The sequence below is a fragment of the Odocoileus virginianus genome, unplaced genomic scaffold, assembly GCF_023699985.2.
Source record: "Odocoileus virginianus isolate 20LAN1187 ecotype Illinois unplaced genomic scaffold, Ovbor_1.2 Unplaced_Contig_45, whole genome shotgun sequence".
Lineage (NCBI taxonomy): Eukaryota > Metazoa > Chordata > Mammalia > Artiodactyla > Cervidae > Odocoileus > Odocoileus virginianus.
The window spans coordinates 239,591-262,029 of record NW_027224362.1 but is presented as its reverse complement, the minus strand read 5'-3'; the positions used below and the strand labels follow the sequence as shown (position 1 = coordinate 262,029).

The following is a 22,439-nucleotide window of genomic DNA, read 5'->3' as shown; positions in this document are numbered from 1 at the left end:
AAAACTAAGTTCAGTGATGAAACTGCTACAGGGTGAAAAATTAAAAGTCATTTAACCTACTGGGCAGAGGGAGGAGATCAGGAAAAGATTTCCTGACATTTAAGCAGAACATATTAGCCTTTTATCCCATTGTTAAATTAACTTATGCTGAAAGCTAAAATGTCAGCATAAATTTAAGCATATTAGTGGTGATATTCTCACTGCCTGTAAAGTAAACATGGTACTCAAAGACAGGAGACTTTTCTCTTTGTGGACAGAAATTATATAATGTTAATAATGGTAAAATTATTCTGGGGAAAGCAACCAGAATGTTCGTTGCCAGGTTTTGAAATATAACAACAGTCAAAGGGACTGGGATTTTTTTTTTTTTAATCTGGAGATGGGTTGGGTTTTGGTGGAATGATGGAAAGGTAAGCTTAATAAGATAGATGAAATGTTGTCACAGGGCAATGGCAGCAATTTTGTTCTGTGTGGTCCCAAGGAGGAAGCTATAGAAAGAAAGATATCAGCAAAATCTAAGAATAGTCAAAGGGGTCCATAGTTAGGGTACAGAGGTTGGGGGAATTGAATTTGATGATCTTCATAGTTCCTTTGAACTTTGAAATTCCAGTAAATTCAATATCATTTAGGGAGATGTAAAACCAATGAAATCCATTAGGTTATTTTCTTTAATTTTGAAAATGGAACATTGAAAAAATATGGACATTGAGTAGGAAAAAACCTGGGAGGTAGAATTTTAAAAGTCAATAACTCAGAGAAAGCCTGGAAACTAAAAACTCAGGATACATAAGGCTAGAGATCAGAAATACCAAGAGCTTGGAAAAATGCAAACAACCACAGCATAACTACCTGGTCAAATCAAAGAGGCTATTGCAGGGAGAGAGGGCATCTCTTAAAGACTAGAAAGAAGGTCCTAATTTGGAGAAGAGGGAAGCACACAACTTGTAGGGTTTGAGGGGGTAGGAATTTCCAGGAATCCAGAATGGGATAGGAGTGTGACCAGGAAGACTTCCAGATGAGGCAGAGAATTTAGAGGTTTTGGAGATCTGTTTCAGAGTGGGAGAGATGGATGCATGTCTCTGTCTTTCATTTTATCATTCTAATTTTTACTGTTTTACCACTCCCCAGTCCTGGCATCTCCACAGTCAAGTATCTCTCTTTCATTTGCAAAGTGTATTATTATTTTTACACTTATTTTAAGAAAACTTCATTTCATTTTTTAAACTTAAGTGACAGAGGAATTGATTAAACCTTTGTCCACTACTCTTCAAAAATCTTGAATTATTAAAGGTAGTTTTGACTTGTGTGTTGATTCTTGATTGAATTTCCCCCCTTTTAAGTCAATAGCACTTGATAGAAAAAAGGTTTTGTTTTTAGTGCTACTGCCAGGCTGTGCTGATAGTTGGTGGGTTTAAGAATGGGAAAGGCAGATAATCAAAGATATGTTTCTCTGGTCTAGTTACAGTTGTGGTGTCCATTGCTTTCCTAGTTCCTAAAATGAGAAGGTTGTCTAGGAAATCAGAGTATCTGCTTTGGCATGATAGTAGGGATAAAAAGGTGTTTGAAGAAGAACACCAAGAAACTCTTTGCTTGACTGAAATGAAGAGTGGATTGCCAAGTGAATACTTTAAGGACCTGCAATAGTCCTATTGAAGATTTATTCCAAACTTAAGAGGAATTGTTCTTGACTCCTTTCCCCCACCCAGCTCCCTCCTTAGTGGCACCCTGAATCTGAGTTGCTTCTTTATTTAAGACTTCATATGAACCATCTTTTTTTTTTCATTTATTTTTATTAGTTGGAGGCTAATTACTTCACCACATTTCAGTGGGCTTTGTCAAACATTGACATGAATCAGCCATGGAGTTACATGTATTCCCCATCCCGATCCCCCTCCCACCTCCTCTCCACCCGATTCCTCTGGGTCTTCCCAGTGCACCAGGCCCGAGCACTTGTCTCATGCATCCCACCTGGGCTGGTGATCTGTTTCACTATAGATAATATACATGCTGTTCTTTCGAAACATCCCACCCTCGCCTTCTCCCACAGAGTCCAAAAGTCTTGAACCATCCACTTTTATAATTAAGAGTTAATGAAAAAAAATAAAGAAGCTAGTGTCAACAAATATTATCAACAAATCTATTAGAGGAATATCTTACATACTCTTTTTATAAAATAGCAAGATGATGGATATCAATAATTAAATTATGAGTAGATATCAACATTCAAAACACTAAGATCATGGCATCCAGGACCCATCACTTCAAGGCAAACAGATGGGGAAACAATGGAAACAGTGACAGACTTTATTTCTTGGGCTCCAAAATCACTGCAGATGGTGACTGCAGCCATGAAATTAAAAGACGTTTGCTCCTTGGAAGAAAAGCTATGACCAATCTAGACAGCATTATTAAAAAGCAGAGACATTACTTTGCCAACAAATGTCCATAGAGTCAAAGCTATGGTTTTTCCAATAGTCATGTATGGATGTGAGAGTTGGACCTTAAAGAAGGCTGAGCGCTGAAGAATTGATATTTTCGACTGTGGTGTTGGAGGAGACTCTTCAGAGTCCCTTCGACTATAAGGAGATCAAACCAGTCAATCCTAAAGGAAATCAATCCTGAATATTCATTGGAAGGACTAATGCTGAAGCTGAAGCTCCAATACTTTGGCTACCTGATGCAAAGAGCCGACTCATTGGAAAAGACCCTGATACTGGGAAAGACTGAAGGCAGGAGGAGAAGGGGGTGACAGAGGATGAGATGGTTGGATGGCATCACCGACTCAATGGACATGAGTTTGAGCAAGCTTCGGGAGATGGTGAAGACAGGGAAGCCTGGTGTGCTGCAGTCCATGGGGTCGCAAAGAGTCAGACACAACTGAGTGACTGAACAGCAACAACAGACATTCTCTAATTCATTTATCAAATCTCTTCCTGGTATGCCTGGTATTTCACTGATAAATGGCTCACCCAGATGTTGGCAGCTTGTAGTATTTTAGAGAGTAAGTCCCATCATTTGAGATTTCCCTACTTGATTTGGTTTTTTAGCAATTCATTCTTAAGGGAAAATAATGAGCAACTAGTATTGGGCTTGTTACTACCAGTCTTGGGCACTTGTAGGCCCTCCAGGTCAAATGGAGGCCATTGTATACCATCCAGGTCATCAGCTGGATGAGAGGAATGAGAGCTATTCTGTGCTTTCTAGCTGTTTCAGGAGACAGAAATTTGTAATTTTTTTTTTTGGTAGCAAACTTTTATTGAAATCTTACATAACTCAAGCTTTATAAAAAGCCAACATAATTGAAAATTGGGTTCTCCCTCTAAAGCCTTAAGTATTCAAAGCCTGAAACGGTTAATTTAAAATTAAGCAAACAAACATAACAATAACAAAACCCCTCCAGCAGATCCTGCTGAAATACTTAAAAAAAAAAAATCTAAATGAGCTTAATCTTTACAAAAGTTATTTTAGCTCAAAAGCTATAAAATCAAAGTTATCTTAATTCTACAAAGAAGGGAGAGGATCTTTGACTTCATGCCATTTCTTTAGAACCTCATCTTTTTCATCAAATTTGGCTACAAATCCAATTTCTGTGTGCCCGTTTTGGGAGGTTTCTTCTTGCAGAAGAGGCCAAGTAGAAACATGAAAGAGTAACTGACTAAGCAAGTAGGAAAGTGTTCTGTAATAGTGTGCAAAGAATGGAGAGTTCTGGGTTAATCTCTGGAACTTGATCTGGATCGTGACCTTGACTTTGAACGAGATCTAGAATGGGATCTTGAAGCTCTTTTTGGTGCAGGGGACACAGAACGGGCCTTTGAGGGTGGAGCAGGTAGGGGTGAATTGGAACGGGATTGGCTCCTTGATCTAGATTTGGACTTTATATCACCTTTTCCATTTTCTTTGGGGGAACGAGATCGAGAACGAGACCTGCTTCGAGATTTCTCATACTCATCCTTCGATCTGCTCCGAGAGCGCGAACGGGAGCCCCGATCGGACTTGGGTTTAGATTTGCTTTTTGATCTAGATTTCCTGCCTTTGGAACGAGACCGTGACCGACCTTTGCTCAGAGACCTGGATCGGGAGCGACTTTTTGAGATACTTCGAGATCTACTGCGGCTGCTCCTACGACTTCTACTTCGTGACCGTCTTCTAGATCGTGACCATCCAGTTTATCCAAAGCACGCTTCATGTCAGAGTAGGAGCGAAACTCAATGACACCTTCATTTGTGCGTTCTTTGTGAGCATCTGCATAGGTTACTTCACCTGCTTGTCTCATGAAATCCTTTAAATCTTGTCAACTGCAACGACTAGAAAGATTTTCTACAATAAGTGTGAATTCTGTGCGTACAGGTGGTCCATGTTTGTCTCTCCCAGAGGTTCTCCGACTGCTGTATCCACCTCCACCACTGCGGCTTCCGTAGCTGTAGCCGTCGCGATCCCGGCGCGGGCCGCGGGCGTGCTCCACGATCACGCGCTCGCCGCACAGCTCCTTGCCGTTCAGCTCGTAAACGGCGTCGTCGGCGTCGCGGGAGTCCTGTAATTTATTTGAAGCCTTAGAATATCAGCCCTGGTGAAGTGAGGAAACATACTTCTCAGTAAGTATAAAATGACCCAATTCAAATTTGGCGTCATTGTACTTGAGTTAAGATGCGTAAAAACAATTTATTACTATCTCTCAATTAAGAAATGTATTATCCCTTGCCTTCCAATTATAAAATATAATCTCATATTTGGATGATAATTTATAGATTCCAAGATATTCTCACTTTTTTTGGCCTTATTTGGTATTCTCATAAGCCCCATGAGGGAGGTCTAAATCATCATTTTGTAAATGGGGAAATAGATTTGGAGAGATTAAGGAAATTGAGATTTAACAGTTGTAAAAAGACAAAGATGAAGTTTATTAAAACCCAAGTATATTGGCTGCAAACCTAGTGTTCTTTTGAGGTATTGATCTTCTCTGTCAAGGGCAAAGAAACTCACTGGAATAGTCAAGTCACACAATAAGTAAATGGCAAAGCTAGCATATTTCAATTTTCAAATTTAACCCAAGATAAGGACTTGAGCACTGGCAGTTTATCAGGGAGGTGAGAAACAGGAGTAAGGGAGCAGGGAGTACAAGACAGTATATCTGAAGAATCTTTCTGAAAAAATCAGCTTTTGAATTCATTGATTTTTTTCTGTTATTTTTCTGTACTTTGTTTCATTAGTTTCTGCTCTAAATGTCATTATTTCCTTCCTTTTGCCTTATTTGGGTTTAGTTTGTGGAGTTTTTTTGTTTCTTAAGGTAGAAGGTTGAGTTACTGATTTGAGGTCTTCTCTTTCTTCCGTTAAAGATTATTACTAGATATTGAATATAGTTCCCTGTGCTATATAATAGGTCCATGTTAGCTTTCTTCTTTATTAAAATCTGTCTTCATGATGGTAAATTTCCCTCCACTGGTTTTTCTGCATCCCGTAAGTTTTATTATGTTTTCCTTTTCATTCATCTCAAAGGGTTTTCTCATTTCCTTTGTGATTTCTTCTTCTAACCATTGGTTATTTAGAAACGTTTAATTTTCACATACTTAGGAATTTCTCTAATATTCTTCTGTTATAGATTTCTAATTTTATTCCATTAAGAGAACAAACTTTGTAAGATTTCAATCCTTTTAAATATGTTGATGGCTATTTTATGGCCCATTCTGAAGAATATTCCATGTTCACTTGAAATAAACATATTCTACTGTGGTTGGAATCAGTGTTCTAGAAGTCTGTGATGTCTAGTGGTTTATAGTGTTGGGTAGTATGTTTTTTAGTTGCAGTTTTTAACAGTGTTTTCTCTTTTACTTGAAAAACCAATAAACAGGAAACAAATCGATAGAACTTTAAAAAAGGCAGGTAACTACTAGCCAAAGCAACATATAAAATGAAAATGAAAAAATATTTCCAACTTGCGTTCATATATTAAAATTCTTTTTCTTTTTAAATTTAGTTCTTGTGAAAAATAGTGTTTAGTAAATTATAAACATTAAGAATAATTCTGCTTAACTTCTTATTCAGTTAATTAATCATATTGTTGAATGTAGTTAAATTGACACCATATACATTAGTAAAATTTAAAAGAAAAATACATTAAAGTGGAAAACAGAAGGTGTGCATTTTAGATCTGGCTCTGTCACTAACATGCTCTATGGCCTTCATGGCGAATCTGATTTCTCTGGACAGCAGTGTCTGTATCAGTAAATATGGACTATTCCAGCTCTAGTATTCTTTCTATGGGTCTGAAAAACCATGAGATTTGAGACTGAGAATTGAGTTTCTTTTAGAACTTCACCAGTTTCTCCAAGTGACTTTTTCCTTTCTAAGACTTGGTTATTGGACCTATAAAATGGGTATAATAATATACACCTTACTAGGTATTTGTTAAGTTTAAATGAGATTTCATAGGTAAACTAGCTAGCACAGAGTGTGGTGAACAATAGATGCTTGCTTGTTAAATGTTTACTTTTCTTTATGAGTAATAAAAAAATTAGTAGTAGTGATAATGCTGATAGTTGCTATGCATGTCTGTACTTTTTAAAATGATAATCAGAGTTTTCATATTTCATAGAGAGGAAAAATATTAATTCTTATGTAATTTTGGTAATTTTTATAGGCTAGAAAGTGTGAGGTAATAATGGAAACTTTCTAGAGTACAAAATACAAAAGAAAGTGTCAAGCTGACCTTTTAATTTTTAATTTATTCTTTGTGCAAAACTATATCCCTTTGGAATTAGGTGGCTTTTAGAGCAATGATAACACTCTAACTTATATCTGGGCTTGCAATCTTGATATTTATTATCTCATTTCATTCTAATTCAGTATCTGATACATAGTAGAATTTAATCATAGAGCTATTGAATAACTAAATTCCTCTTGCAATATTTTACTAAGTAAGGCAGCAAAGATAACATCATCACAATTTTTCCTATGAAGCAACTGAACCACAAAAGAGAGGCTAGTGCCACAGGGCAAGTTATAAATTAAATCTGATATTTAGATATCATGACTACTCCTCTGCTCCTCACTTAACCTCATCATATGTGCAAATTAAATTTTCTTAGCCCTTGCCTGTCTATGCATTCTCCATATATAAAACAATATGTTTATTGTTTTAAAAAGGCTTTCACAAAGTTATTAAATTAGTGTGAAGAATATTTCTGATCTGCCTTTCTTCTCCATATGGAAAGGCAGTGAGGAAAAGGCTTATTATTGCAAACTATTAATGATTAATTATGTGTGAGTATTTGGTTATTTAGGTTTCCAACAGGTTAGCAGAAAGAAAAAAGTCCAGAAAGAGAGGAGACCTGGAGAGAAGACAGAGAGTAATAGAAGGTGGCTGGGACCACCAATTTCTGGTGCTTTCCATGTCAGGCTTCTTGTTTTCTACATTTTATTTTAGCTTAATTATTTCAAAACTTTTGGAGCATAATATTTCCCACTAAATATTGTTAATTCTTAAGTGTTATTTTATTTTGCCTTGTCCCTAATTGATCTCTCCCTCATTGCTTCAAATACATGCTCAATTTTACCATGGAAGGCAGTGTTGTAAAAGTAGAAGTTGAAATATGGAAATTCCCTTCAGCATTCACCTTTTTAGTGCCTTTAATGATATTGACTTTCAGCTTTATTTTCTTCCAATAATCAGAAGAGTTTCACTAGTAATGCAGCTGGTTCACTTGTTGTCTATTATGTGGTATCTGCGGTGTAACTGACAGGAAAAAGCAGTGTGAAAAGGCTAAGAAAAACAGTGAGCTCAGCTGTAGAGTTTCAGACATTCTGTTCTGTGTGGTTGTAAAATTTTATGCTTTCTTTTTCTCATGTGAATTCTATGTTACCAGATATCCTGTACACATATGACTATCCTGTGTTTCTCTCCCATATCCCATTTTTCCGTCCCATATCCCATTTTAATCAGAATATATAATGGTCCTCTCATTTGAGCCAAGTAAGACACTTTGTACTTGACTACTGTTGGCATGTGTTACTTCTCCCCTCTCCGACTAACCTAGTTAGAACACATCCCACATTCTCCAAACTAAAAACACTTCATCAAACTTTCTCACATATTAGAATAACTGTGAGGCAGATAATAAGTGAAATGAGAGTCTTATTAGTCATACTAAATGATGGTAGCAATTGTTTCCTACAGACATCATGACTTACTCAGCGGCTGCTACAGTTTGACCTTTTAATTTTCAATTATTTTTTACTTAAAAATCATATAAATTGGAAATGGAAGTGATAGCAGTCACATGAGTTTTAATTTTAATTTTCTTTTGGTGTAGGCATAAATATTAACCTTGTTCTGACTTGTTTTCTCTAGGTTGAGCTAAGTAGATGAAGAAAAAGCTCAGATCAATTATATTATAATTTAGTTGATATACTCTAGGACGGAAGTGGCATTTTAAATAACATAATATTCTGGTAAATAGAGTGCTGGTACATAGGACAAGAATTATTATTCGTATTTCAAATACTTTAATTATAATACCAAAAATTACTTAATGCAATATTTATATTAAACATAACTGAATCTTGCTTTGATTGACAATATAGAGTGTCCAGCACTTAGAAAATACTTACTAGAGGTGTGTAAAATTGAAATTAAATTAGACCTGTGTTTTCATACAATGAAGGTCTTTGGGGTCATTATTCCAAACATAAGTTACTATAGTACCATTTATTTATATGGCATTTTCAACTTTCTAATGCTTTTTAAATTTTTAATTAAAGTTTTGATTGAAATATAGTTGATTTACAATGTTGTGTTAGTGTCTGGTGTACAGCAAAGTGATTCATATACATATATTTTTTCATATTCTTTTCCATTATGGTTCATTATAGAATACTGAATATAGTTCTTTGTGATACACAGTTAGACCTTGTTGTTTATCTCATAATGCTTTTTAAACAAGAGATATTTCATTTGATGCTTTCTCTAACTTTGTTGGGTAGGTAAAAGAAGTATTATATTCCTTATTTCATAAACAATATGGGTTGGATAGCTAGTAAGTGATGAAATTAAGAATTTATTCTTAATCTCCTGGCCCCTAGTGTTCTGACTCATATGTTGCTCTTGTAATTTAATATTTGATATCTAGTAATATGCTGAATATTGTATTAATAAAGTTTAAAATAATTTATCCTTAAAAAATCTTTTAAAAACATAGCTTTTGAAATATACAGGTACTTTAAGAACTGGAGTAATATATTTGATTTGCATAATAAAATCTGCCATGCAGACAGCTGCAAATACCTAAATCACCTGGTCCAAAGTCTGGTACAACCCAAGTGCTCATTAAATAGTAGATATTATTGTTACCTTTGTCAACTTCGTGTATTTGGTGTATTTGTTACTACATATTTGATTTTATGCTAGCTGTCTGTGTGTTGTGTGCTCAGTTGCTTCAGTTATGTCCGCCTCTCTGTAACCTATGGACTGTAGCCTGCCAGGCTCCTCTATTCGTGGGATTCTCCAGGCAAAAATACTGGAATGGGTTGCCATGTTCTTCTCCAGGGGATCTTTCCAACTCCAGTAATCGAACCCATATCTCTGGCATCTCCTGCATTGCAGGCAGGTTCTTTACCCACTGAGCCACCTGGGAAGCCATGTTTGATGCTTGCTAATTTTTTTCTCCTTAATCACATCGCAAACCTCTCATGTTATACTTTATAGACACTGTCCACAGTACCTAGCTCAGTCCTGGCCACATATTTGAGTTTTAACTACTGGGATAGAACTGTAGCTTCTGGTGAAAAGAACACTGGATATGGAGTCAGGAGATCTAGATAGCAGTAAGTTATCTTGATTAAATATCTTTCCTTTCTCTGAGCCTCCTCAATGCTTTCATTTGTAAAATTTAGGAAATAGACTTCTTGAGTCTTCTACAACTCACAAATTCTGTGATTATATGATTAGAGAATGGATCTTTTCCCTGAAACGAAGAATTGTACTGTAGTCAAATAAGCCTCTAAAGCCAGATAGAAAAATGTAGAACCCAAGTCAGTTGACAAACCATCTCAGTTTTCCCGGAACTGTTCCTAGTTTTAACACGGCAAGTCCTGTGTCCCATGTATCCTCTCAGTCCTGATAGCCTCAGGTATTTTGGCAAATGGTGTTTTTCCTTTATAGTGGCTTTAAGTATTTTTGTCTTGAATTCTATATTGATAGATAATGCTTGATTTTGGTGGTAGAGATAAGCAATTGAGTGAAGAAAAAAAATAAGAAAAACCCATGATATATAAATGAGCACCCTTCTCTGGTTAGTGGTAATTCAATGTCATTGAATCAGTCACTTTGGAGAACTTCTCTGTACAGGGCACTGTATTAGGCTATGCTATCAAATGTAGGCATGTAGAAGATTTCATCTCTGTGACCCAGGCTATCTGTGTGTGTTGTGGGGGTAGGTTGGGAGTTATAGGAGATACACCTAAAAATTGTCCCCATATACCTCAAGATGGTATATGATGATTAAATGTGTTAAACTATTCAGGGAAGGAAGTGTAGGCCAGTGAGAACTAGAAGAGGTAGAATTTAAGATTTCAGAGGACTTGGATTGGTTATGGAAATGGCTATTCAGACAATCTAAGGGGTGGTACACACAACGCTATATAGTGCACAGGTCCTACAGGTAAATAACTATTCATGTGGGACCAATGTCCATGAAAACAAATACCACTAGTTCAAAAAAGGAAGTTCTTCAAGAGATACAAAAGGGAAGTTTGTGATGATGAGGCATTTGGGGTGAGTTCAAGGGAACTGGGGAAACAGAACTACTATGAAATGGTCTCTGCAATGTTTCTTCTGAGTTTTCCTCTACTTTTTAGGATTATTTAACTTAGGTCTCTGCTGCCACAATCTTGTTTGTTTCTCACCACTGAATTATGGATATTCACATGCGATAGAGGAAAGGGCACAGGCTTCAAAAGCCAAAGAAGCCTCTACCAACTTATTAGCTTGTGACTTTGGATGAGTGAACTAGCTTTGCTAGAGCACTGTTTGCTCATTGATGAAATTGGAGCAAACATACCTACTTCACTGGGTTGTTCTAGAAATAAGGAAATAATTAATGTGTATAACATGCCAGACATTGTAGCTGGAAGATATTAGTGGCCCAATGAATGGTACATTCCTCACTTGTCTCCTTCTAGGGTTATGATCATATATTTGTTTACTTGTCTAAGTAAGAGGCAAAATCTCCTTCAAATGGCCTCAGAAAGACTCACAAAGGAGTGTTCGAAATACAGAGGAAACATACTCTTCATATTTCTGGAAATCCTGGAGACCTGGAGATTCAACTCCCTCTACCCACACTCCCAACCCTGTAGTTCATCTGTTTGTGTGATTTAAGTTGGGACATTAGCCCCTCTCAGTTCCATAAGAACACAAGTTCCTTTCCTTGACTTGCCTCTGTCTATGTGTCATGCAAGCAGCCTGTCTAGCAGAGCAGATACAGTTGGCTACTAATGATCTGCAAGTGTTGAAAGCTGATTCCTTCCTCTCTGCTCCTGTGCACCAATAAAAACACATTAATAGGCGTAAACTCTAGGGCAAATTTCCCTGCTGCAGGGAATAAGATCTTGTCACTTTACCAGGAAAGCTTGGTTACTGAGGGATCTCATTATCTTCTCCAGGGCCTTTCTTTCTTTGGTTAATCTATGAAGTCCAAGAAGTGTGCTTTCAAAGCTGCTCAATGTCTCTGTCAGCATGCCCTTAATTTTGTAGGAATTTACCCTTCCTCTCACCCCTGCTCTCAGCAGCTCCTAACTCTCCTCTGAGTCCTTTTTGACCTCCTTCTAATTTTCCCCAAACCCTCTTTTAAACTTTCCCTCTATCCCCTCTCTAATTCCTCCATTTCTCATCCAGTCTATCTCTACTCCAACCAGTCCCCTGCTCTCTCCATCTTCCTGTACCCCATCACTCACTGACATGTCACTACTTCTGGAATATTCAAGCTTTGAGACTTTTCATTTCCCTCCCTCCCTTCCTCCTTCCCTCTCTCCCTCCTAATTTACTTGTGTCTTATTCATTCACTCAGATAAACCAAGAAATAATTGAAACACTAGTAGAATTTGAAGGTTTATTGGTTTTTTAAAAAATCACTTGCAAATTTATTTTCTTTATTGAAAAGATGCTGCAATTGTTGTGATAAAGAAACTCTTGATAAGGAAAAAATCAAGTCAATATAACAACTATATTTTTAGATGTTAGTTTCTATTATCTATTCTCATGAATATTGTTAGAATAAATTGTAATTAAAACAGCCCCACATTAATGCAGGGTTCAAAGAAGGGGGCATGTAGGGTTGGTGAAAAAAAATGCAACTCAAAGTTATCAGGTTCAGTTCACAATCCAAGAGGCAGGGTTGTTGTACAGGTAGCCTTATTTCATTGCCAGAGATTCAGTGGAAGATTCTGGGAGCAGCAAATGCTGATGACAGCTGAGGTTACAGAAGATAGGTTTTTTGGAGCAGTCACTAGGACAAAGAATCTACCCAGCAGTTATTTCATCATGATGTCTTCTATTCCACCTGTGCCTGAAGCAATTGTAGTGACAATAACAGGATGGAAAAGATATAGTGTGGGTACTCCACTCGATGTTAGAATCATGTGTTTCAAGCCAGTGGATTCCAAGAATCAGAGGGTACCTTGGAGCATGAATAATGTCAAACTGGAGCTCTTCAACATGGTTTCCAATTTTAACTTCAACAGGTGGTGTTTCCTTGGTTATGGGTCCATTAATCAATGTATGGCCATCTACAGTTTCCAGCATCAGAGGAAAGATGTTACTGCCAATGGGTAGCTTCTCTCGAAGAAACACGGAGTGTTCAATGCTGTTCCTGTAGGAGCCTGAATCCACCATAGCTTGCTCAAAGAACTGTTGTCTTCCCAGTCATATTTCAACAGTAAACCATAGTGTACGAAATATGGATACTGGAAGTGAGGGGGAGGCATATTTGTAGTTTGGCCCACCTGGGTTCCCCCTTACCACCGGGCCTCGATGTTTCCCACCTGCTGGGCATGATGAGGCTTGACAGGGCAATCTCTGGTGAAATGACTGGTATGTCCACAGTAGAGGCACATGTGGTCTTCATGATGATGGGCTCATTCAGCTTCATTGAGGTGTTGGTGACAGCTTGAAGCCTGCACTGGCTGGTTTTCAGCTGGTAAACTCATGAGTCCAGCTTTCTCCTCAGAGGGACTTGCATCTTGTGGACTTGGATCAGGTTTACCACTTCACTTCTCTTCTAGGGAGATGTATTGGGTAATCAGATCAGATAGATTGGTAGCTGGGCTTATGTGAGACAGTTCACTTCAGATAGAACTGGCAAGCCCTTCCTGAAATTGGATGCAGAGAGTGCTTGCACCCAAATTTTGTTCTTGAATAATGAGGTGGAAGTGGGTTGCATACTGGTGGATATGATTCTCTCATTGGCAGAGCTTATGGATGTGGTGATTGGCATCTTCCATATTTTCTGGATTGTCAAAAGTATCCTGAAGCACTTGTATGAAACTGTCAGATTGCTCCAGCAGGGGGCTTTGGATATCTACTAATGGCTGGAACCAGTTTTCTTCTTGACCTAAGAAGTAGTTGCCAACAAAGCTTACTAGAGCTGCTTTGGTGGGATACAGGCACCCTATGACTCTCATGGAACTCTTCAATTGAACTAGAAACTCAGGAATCTTTTGGGTATCCCTACTGAAGGCTAAAGAATACTCTAGGGGGAAATTTTCAGCCTCTCACTCATTGACTTTGGAAAGTCTGAAGCTGTTGTTGTTTCAGCAGCTGTTAGACTGTCCAGGGATTCCTTGGGTGTTAAGAGTCCTAGGCATTCCTGGGCATCTTCAGGATCCTGGAGCTCCTGGGGAGCAGGAAACTCAAAGAATTCCAGGTATCTAGAGGTATCTTGGCATTTTGGTGCCTCCTGTAGCTCCTGGGAATTTGGCGGGTGCTGGGGCTCTAATTTCTGGGGCTCCTGGCCTGCTGGGGTATTCTGGGTATCTGAGGACTTCTGAGCCTCCTTGAATTCTGGGGGTTTATGGTCCTCCTGGGCCATTGGGGGCTTCTGAGGCTCCTTAGCCTCTGAGGACTTTTGGGATCTCCAGGCTCCTAAAAGTTTGTAGATTATTGGAGGTGCTTGGGGATCTTGGGTTGTTGGGGGCTCCAGGGACCCTGGAGCTGCTAGGAGCTCGAAGGACTTTTGGGGCTCCTGGACTGCTGAGGTCTCCCAGGCTTGGAGGTCCTGAGACTCTCTGGGCTTCTGGGACTCCTTGACATCTGGGTACTCTTGGGGTTCCAAGACTGCGAGAAAAATCCAGGGACTCTGTGGGGTCTCTGGGTCTCCTGGAGTGGTTCATCCTCCTTGGCTGCTTGGGGCTTCTGGAGTTCTGGGATGAGGGACTGCAAGGCAGCATTTTTCTCCATCAGCTGCTGCACTTGAACCTGCAGAATTTCATTCTCTCATTTCAGAGCAATATTGGAGGCTGCTAAGTCCTCCATCATCTTTTAAGGAAATGAGGTTGGTTTGGCAGTTTGCTGCTGAGAGAGTAGGTGAGTGCTTGTGAGGTCTTTCTAAAAGCTCCTCACAGGCAGATATCAGGTTCCGTGAGCTTTCCAGAAAATGTGTATCTGTGTCCCACCAAGATTGGTTAACAAGAGGTCAGTGTGAGCCTCCTGAGCTCAGCAAAGGGAGATATTAGATACACTTTGAAGAGAGTGGGATCTGAGGATCAGAAACTGTGGAAAGCACTCATTTGAAATAAATAATAATAAAAGTTGCCCGACGGTGCTGGATTTCTTTTACTATAGGCTTATATTCATGAGCTGGGTTATATATGCTAGCTCTGACCTCATAACATCTTAAGACAGCATCTGATCAAGACTGTGTATTTATTTTGCATTCTTTTTTTGAAACTGAGCATTATAATAGAGGCAATTTCCCCATATTCTTTCCTGTTTTATATAGTCTTTAATTTCTAATGTCTGCTTTAATATCCCAATGTAACACTTGGATTTTAACAGCAGCTTTCAATGACTAAATCAAATGTTTGAACAATGTGGGGATTTTAAGTTCTGTGTGGGCCAACCCAAGAGATATTTTTGGGTGGCTGGGGTAAGAGGTAGGGGGGAGCTTTCTGACACCTCAGAAATCATACCACATAAGTAAACACACAAGATCAGTCTCAGGAGAAAACAAGCAAAATTTTACTAAATATATATATGTTCAGCAGACACATGCACATTATTTATAAAATACCTCAAAATAGTTAGGAAAATAATCTTTATAAATGTACATTACCATTCAGAGAGTTAGTCCAAGAGCTCCACTGTCTGCATACCTGTCGCTGAGAAGGGAAGCATGTGAATGAATGGCTGTGGAGGCATGTCTTTTCTGCATACACTGAACTCAAACAAACACACCCACTCCAAGAACACATTCCAACTCTCCTCTGTAACGTAGCTATTTTGAGTGTGGAAGAATTTTTTTTTTTGGACAGTACCTCTCAGTTTAGAGCCGCAAGCAAAGAAGGATGCTGCGCTGATGTGAGGCAGCCTCATGTGCTCAGTCCTTGGTTACTTTAATAAATATTTGGCCAGGAAATTGGGAGTAATGCCACTGCCCTTGTGAAAAGTTGCAAACATTTCTGAATGACCACAGTGGTTTGAGAGTTTATTTTTTATGTCTGTCTCATATAACCTCCCATCACTCTATCCACACTGGGCTGTTTGCTGAATTCTTACTCAGAGAGCAGCCTGCAACACCTTAATCCCTCTTCCCCACCCACTTACTCCATTTCTAGGGTCCCTCCCTGCAATGTTTTCTTGGGAATTTTACCATGGACAGACCTGGACAAGGTATAATAGGGTAAGATTTTGGGGGAGGCCAACTTTGTTGAAGGGTACTTGTAACAGTCTTGCAAGGTCCTTGGCTTGCTCTGAATGAATGTCTTGGCCCAGGGTTCTCGTCTTTCCCTGAACCATTCAGGTGCTCTAGGAAGCACCCAGGTATCCCACTAATGGCTGGCCTCTTGAGAAATGACCTTGCTCAAGATCTCACTTTCTCTTCTTGTGACAAATCATAGTCATGCCCTGGGCATGGGCCATGTGGCCATTTTAGTTAAGTCTCATTTTTTGTCCTAGTAAGGAGTGGGTTTGGGGACTGTCTTTGGCCAAATCAAATCATACATCAGGTTATTCATTGTCCCAAGTCTCCTTTAAAAATGGTAAGTTTTACATTAATCAACATAATGGGATAAACCCTGGTGATGGAATATTCCCAAGTCATAGCAAATTAACGGACTGAACTAGCTGAACCAGAATGGAGAGGCTTTGAAAAGAAAAGTAAAACCTTTTGCAAATCAAGTGATTGTCTTTCCTTTTGATGTTTTAGTCTTTGACAGATAAAAATATCACCATCATCAGGAAATAATGTGTTCTAGTTATATGAATTTTTCAGATAACTGAGGTCTTCCCTTTGAAAATCCAAAACACATAGTTGATACTTACCTTGTGAATGTGCTCAGTCATGTCCAACTCTTTGAGGTCCCATGGACTCCAGGCTCCTCTGTCCATGGGATTTCCCAGGCAAGAATACTGGAGCAGGTTGCCATTTCCTACTCCAGGGGATCTTCCTGACCCAGGGATTGAACTCGCGTCTTTCATGTCTCCTGCATTAGCAGGCGGGTAAATGGCAACCCACTCCAGTATTCTTGCCTGGAAATCCCATGGACAGAGGAGCTTGGCAGGCTACAGCCCATGGGGTCGCAAAGAGTCGGACATGACTGAGCGACTTCACTTCTCTACCACTAGCGCTACTTGAGAGGCCCTGTTTACCTTACTAATTAAAAAAGCTGAGAAATATTTATAGCATGCATTACACTTTTTTCTTCATTCTTAAGTAGATTATTTTGAGTGTAATTTATTTTTTAATGGTTTGGGCTCATATTTATATGAACCAGCTCCTTTACTGTGTTTAACACCATGTTGCCTCCTGAAAGTTATTGAGAAGTATAAACCTGTCAGTCTTCAATATCGCAAATATTGCTTAAATATCTCAGAATTGCTATACTTTCCAATTTCTTGTAATTTTTTCACTTTGTATTTTTTCTACTCTTTTGCTATCAGACTGTCACATAGCCCTTTTACACTGTTACCTAAATGCCTGTCCATACTGGTTGTTCAGTCTCCCAGTCATGTCTGACTCTTTGCGACCCCATGGACTAAAGCACACTAAGCCTTTCTGTCCCTCACCATCTCCCAAAGACTGCCCAAGTTCATTCCATTGCATCGGTTGTGCCATCCAGCCATCTCATCCTTTGATGACTCTTCTCCTTCTGCCCTCAATCTTTCCCAGCATCAGGGACTTTTCCAATGAGTCAGATGTTTGCATCAGATGACCAAAATACTGGAGCTTCAGCTTCAGCATCAGTCCTTCCAATGAGTATTCAGGGTTGATTTCCCTTAAGATTGACTGGTTTGATCTCCTTGCTGTCCAAGGGACTCTCAGGAGTCTTCTCCAGCACCACAGTTCGAAGGCATCAATTCTTTGGCACTCTGCCTTCTTTACAGTCCAGCTCTCACAACCATACATGACCACTGGGAAGACCATAGCCTTGACTATACAGACCTTTGTCAGCAGAGTAATGTCTCTGCTTTTCAACACACTGTCTAGGTTTGTCATAGCTTTCCTGCCAAGAAGCAATCATCTTCTGATTTCATGGCTGCAGTCACCATCCGCAGTGATTTTAGAGCCCAAGAAGAGGAAATCTGTCACTACTTCCACCTTTTCTCCTTCTATTTGCCATGAAGTAATGGGGCCAGATCTTAGTTTTTTTTTTTTTAATATTTAGTTTTAAGCTGGCTCTTTCACTCTCCTCCTTCACCCCTGTCTAGTGGCTTTTTACCTGTCTCTATTAAGTATAGGTAAATTTGGCAAATTATTTAGTCCTTCTAAAATTTAGTGTAAAACTCATCTTATAAAACTATAAAATGGAGCTATTACTTGTACTTAACTTTATAGAGCTTCTTGGACACGACTGGAGCAACTGAACACAGGCTTCCCAGATGGTGCTAGCAATAAAGAACTCACCTGCAAATGCAGGAAATGTAAGAGATGCAGTCTTCGATCCCTGGGTCAGGAAGATACCCTGGAGGAGGAAATGGCAACCCACTCCAGTATTCTTGCCTAGAGAATCCCATGGACAGAGGAGCCTGGCAGGCTGTAGTCCATGGGGTTACACAGAGTTAGACATGACTGAAGTGACTGAGCACAGCACTATACAGTTGTTGCAAACATTTAATGAAATAATTCATTTAAAAGACTTAGCACAGTGTCTAGCAGCTAGTAACACCCAATAAAGGTTAACTATAATGATGATGATGATGAGGAGGAGGAGGATTAGAAAATGTAGCTAGAGAGTTAAATTTGCTAGAATTGTGTAAGGGATGAATAGGGTCTCTCATACGAATAAATTTACAGTGTGTGTGTTTTACAGCATTGACTTTATACCACTGAGGATCTTTTTTTTTCTTCTTGACTGGGTTATGGACGATGCAGTTTACCAAATGACACTCTAGAATAAGAATTGGAGGCGCCTGCCAGGCTTCTCTGTCCATGGAGTTCTCTGGGCAAGAATACTGGAGTGGGTTGCCATTTTCTTCTCCAGGGGATCTTCCCAACCCAGGGATCAAACCCGAGTCTCTGCATTGTACACAGATTCTTTACCATCTGAGCCACCAGGGATGTAGGTGAGCCTCATCTAATCAGGTGAAGGTCTTAATAGAAAAAACTACGTGACTTCCCTGAAAGAGAAAGAGTTCTGTAAGCAGATGGCCTTCCAGCTCAAACTGCAGTTCTTCCCTGGGTTTCCTCCACAATCTCATGGTTTCATGAGCCACTTCAATCCCTTTCTCCTCAGGTCTATTTTCTATTTCCCCCCCTCCTCTCCTCTCCCCTTATCCCCCCACCACCTTTCTCTCCTGTTTCAGTGGAAAACCCTAATATATAGACCTACACTAAAAAGTCATGTGTTAAAAGCTGTAGTTCAATAAGGAAAAAAAAAATAACTGAACTCAGAAGTAAGGGATGAATTACCATATGACAAGGATAATAAAGAGAGAGAAAAAAAAAAGAATTGGAGGCACCTAAGCATGAAGATGAGATGATTAACAAAGGGATTGTGGAACAGTCCAGATAGATGTTTAAAAAGTCCATGGACTAAAGCATAGAACAGTGCCTTGCTTACAGGCATATTTATTCAGTGGGTAAATACAAGGACTCTCCCCCACTCCTGCTAAAGAACGAAGACCAAATTCAAAGTCCTTAAGTACGAGTTTCAAACTGTCTAAACATAGAGAATTATTCTGAGTGAGAAAAAGAACGATGCTGACTTTTTTTTCAGAATGCCTAAAGTAATTTTAATATCCTAAATTAGTCAAGTAAGAATAAGAAAGCAAAAACATCCAGACTCTCATCTTGTTTCCCCTACAATTTAATCCTTCTTCTTACACTCACAACATGATGGAATTTATGGAGATTTAGAACAGTTATGAAAACATTTTAAGTAAATTAGTTTTTTTTTCTAAACTGGGCAAATGAACTTCTAGGGGAAAAGGAAGAAAAATATGTTCATTTAACAGATATAAAGAGTGCACAGTTCTAGTTAATGCATATATATGGGTTTTAGAAAGACAGTAATGACAATCCTATATACAAGGCAGCAAAAGAGACACAGATGTAAAGAACAGACTTTTGGACTATGTGGGAGAAGGCAAGGGTGGGATGATTTGAGAGAATAGCACTGAAACATGTATATTACCATATGTAAAACAGATGACCAGTGCAAGTTCAATGCATGAAGCAGGGCACTCAAAGCCAGAGGGATGGGGTGGGGAGGGAGCTGGGAGGGGGGTTCAGGATGGGGGGCACATATACACCAGTGACTGATTCATGTCAGTGTATGGCAAAAACCACCACAATATTGTACTTATCCTCCAATTAAAATAAATAAATAAATTTTGAAAAAAGACTGCACAGTTAAGCTCAGTTATGTTAATAAGTTACATATATTAACTGTTAACTTAGGGAGAAAGAGAAGGGAAAGTTTGAATGAGATAAAATTCTACTTTGTACATCACACTATAAATTATAGTTTTATTTTATTGGCAATATACAATATGAAACATTTTAGATTTCTGCCAGGGTCTTCCTTCTCAAACCTGGCTAGGTTACATCTTCAAGTAACTCATGCTCCTGCCCTTTCTGTCCCTCCTCTTCCTGCCTGGAAAAGAGTCAACAGGACAGATTACCCCACAGGCCTCTGGCACAATACCAAGCTACCCCTTGGGGAAGTCTCATCCTGGTGTCTTTTTTGTTCAATATATTATTCCTATGGTTGCGTTAGAGGCTTGCAGCACTTTAAGCTTAACTGACAATGTGCTTTGTACAAGCCAAAACTTTTCTTATTACCAACACTATATGACATCAGGGCAACAGGAATTCTCAATTACTTTAGAAGTTGGAAAGCTTTCCAAGAATTTTCCCTACTCATGTAACTGAGATACAAAGCATGTAGTAATGAAATATAGTATAACTCTGAAGGTGTCAAAGTTTGTCACCCCCTTGTCTCCTTTTATGATATCTGCCATCTTCTCATTTTATTTCTGGTCTTGTGCATACTTAGGTGGCCTTTCCCTTTGATCAGCTGTCATTTTGATAAAATGAATCCCTACAGAGTTCTAAAAGGAACTCTCTTGGAGCATTTTTATTTTCAAAGGGTATTCTGAAACGCTGCAATCCGTTCAAGATCCTTCTATTAGGAGAGGCATTCTGAGACAAAGATATCATTTTGACATCCTTTAGATCACACTACTCTGGTGGCCCTATGTATTTTCTTCCTTATAAGTTTGGCCCAGTATGGTTTCTTTTTTTTTTTTTTCTCTCTCTTTTTAAAAAAAAATTTTTTTTTCCATTTATTTTTATTAGTTGGAGGCTAATTACTTCACCACATTTCAGTGGTTTTTGTCATACATTGAAATGAATTAGCCATGGATTTACATGTATTCCCCATCCCGATCCCCCTCCCACCTCCCTCTCCACCCAATCCCTCTAGGTCTTCCCAGTGCACCAGGCCCGAGCACTTGTCTCATGCACCCAACCTGGGCTGGTGATCTGTTTCACCCTAGATAATATACATGTTTCAATGCTGTTCTTGAAACATCCCACCCTCGCCTTCTCCCACAGAGTCCACAAGTCTGTTCTATACATCTGAGTCTCTTTGTCTGTTTTGCATATAGGGTTATTGTTACCATCTTTCTAAATTCCATATATATGTGTTAGTATAATGTAATGGTCTTTATCTTTCTGGCTTACTTTGCTCTGTATAATGGGCTCCAGTTTCATCCATCTCATTAGAACTGATTCAAATGAATTCTTTTTAATGGCTGAGTAATATTCCATGGTGTATATGTACCACAGCTTCCTCATCCATTCGTCTGCTGATGGGCATCTAGGTTGCTTCCATAAAAATATGGAACGCTTCACAAATTTGCATGTCATCCTTGCACAGGGGCCATGCTAATCTTCTCTGTATCATTCCAATTTTAGTATATGTGCTGCCGAAGCGAGCACTCAGTATGGTTTCTAGCATTAGCAAATTTAATTGATGATCTCAGTGCCCTGGCTTCATTTAACTCTGGTGATGTGTTGATCTGGCTGTCCTAACTAAGGGTTGAAGCCTAACATCACAGCCTAACAGTGGGATAGGGAGCTTTTGCTATAGCCTTACTTTTAGGCTATCCCTTGCAGGGATCTGGCCCTCTCCTTTATTTCTTGGAACCCTACTCCCTGGGATATGTCAATGTTGGTTCACCCAGAAAGGATACTAAGTCCAAGCTTTTGGCATCAGCATGGCAGAAAAGACAGAGTGAGAGGGAGAAGGGAAGAGGAGGGGAGTGAAGAAGGAGAGATCATAGAAAATCTAGAAAGATGCTTTAAAAAAAGTATATGTACATTTTGGTCAATTAAAGAGAAAATTTAATTTTATGGTTTAAGAATTTAAAAATCACGTGTTAGGACACTTTTAATGATTCAGTTCAGTTCAGTTCAGTCGCTCAGTCGTATCTGACTCTTTGCAACCCCATGAACTGCAGCACGCCAGGCTTCCCTGTTCATCACCAACTCCTGGAGTCTACACAAACTCATGTCCATTGAGTCGGTGATGCCATCCAACCATCTCATCCTCTGTCCTCCCCATCTCCTCCTGCCCTCAATCCTTCCCAACATCAGGGTCTTTGCAAATGAATCAGCTCTTCACATCAGATGGTCAAAGTACTGGAGTTTTAGCTTCAGCATCAGTCCTTCCAATGAACACCCAGGACTGATCTCCTTTAGGATGGACTGGTTGGATCTCCTTGTAGT

At 39.1% G+C, this 22,439-nt stretch overlaps 1 protein-coding gene, 1 long non-coding RNA gene, 1 other non-coding gene and 1 pseudogene across 3 annotated transcripts in view; 1 reads left to right on the top strand and 3 right to left on the bottom strand.

Moving 5' to 3' along the window:
• Window positions 1–3,230: 3,230 nt before the first annotated feature.
• On the bottom strand, window positions 3,231–4,629 carry LOC110148713 (serine/arginine-rich splicing factor 6 pseudogene; annotated as a pseudogene).
• A 729-nt stretch (window positions 4,630–5,358) lies between these two features.
• Window positions 5,359–22,439, top strand: part of LOC139034212 (uncharacterized) — a 38,388-nt gene continuing 21,307 nt past the window's right edge. The window contains exon 1 of the long non-coding RNA XR_011486638.1: window positions 5,359–5,454. This is a non-coding gene — a long non-coding RNA (uncharacterized lncRNA). The remainder of the gene's footprint in view (window positions 5,455–22,439) is intronic.
• RTL3 (retrotransposon Gag like 3) lies at window positions 13,006–14,524 on the bottom strand. The gene is given in 3 exon segments (XM_070464648.1): window positions 13,006–13,763; window positions 13,766–14,131; window positions 14,308–14,524. Coding segments are annotated over 3 exon segments (1,341 nt in total).
• On the bottom strand, window positions 21,544–21,650 carry LOC139034213 (U6 spliceosomal RNA). The gene has a single exon (XR_011486639.1). It is a non-coding gene; the product is annotated as a U6 spliceosomal RNA (small nuclear RNA).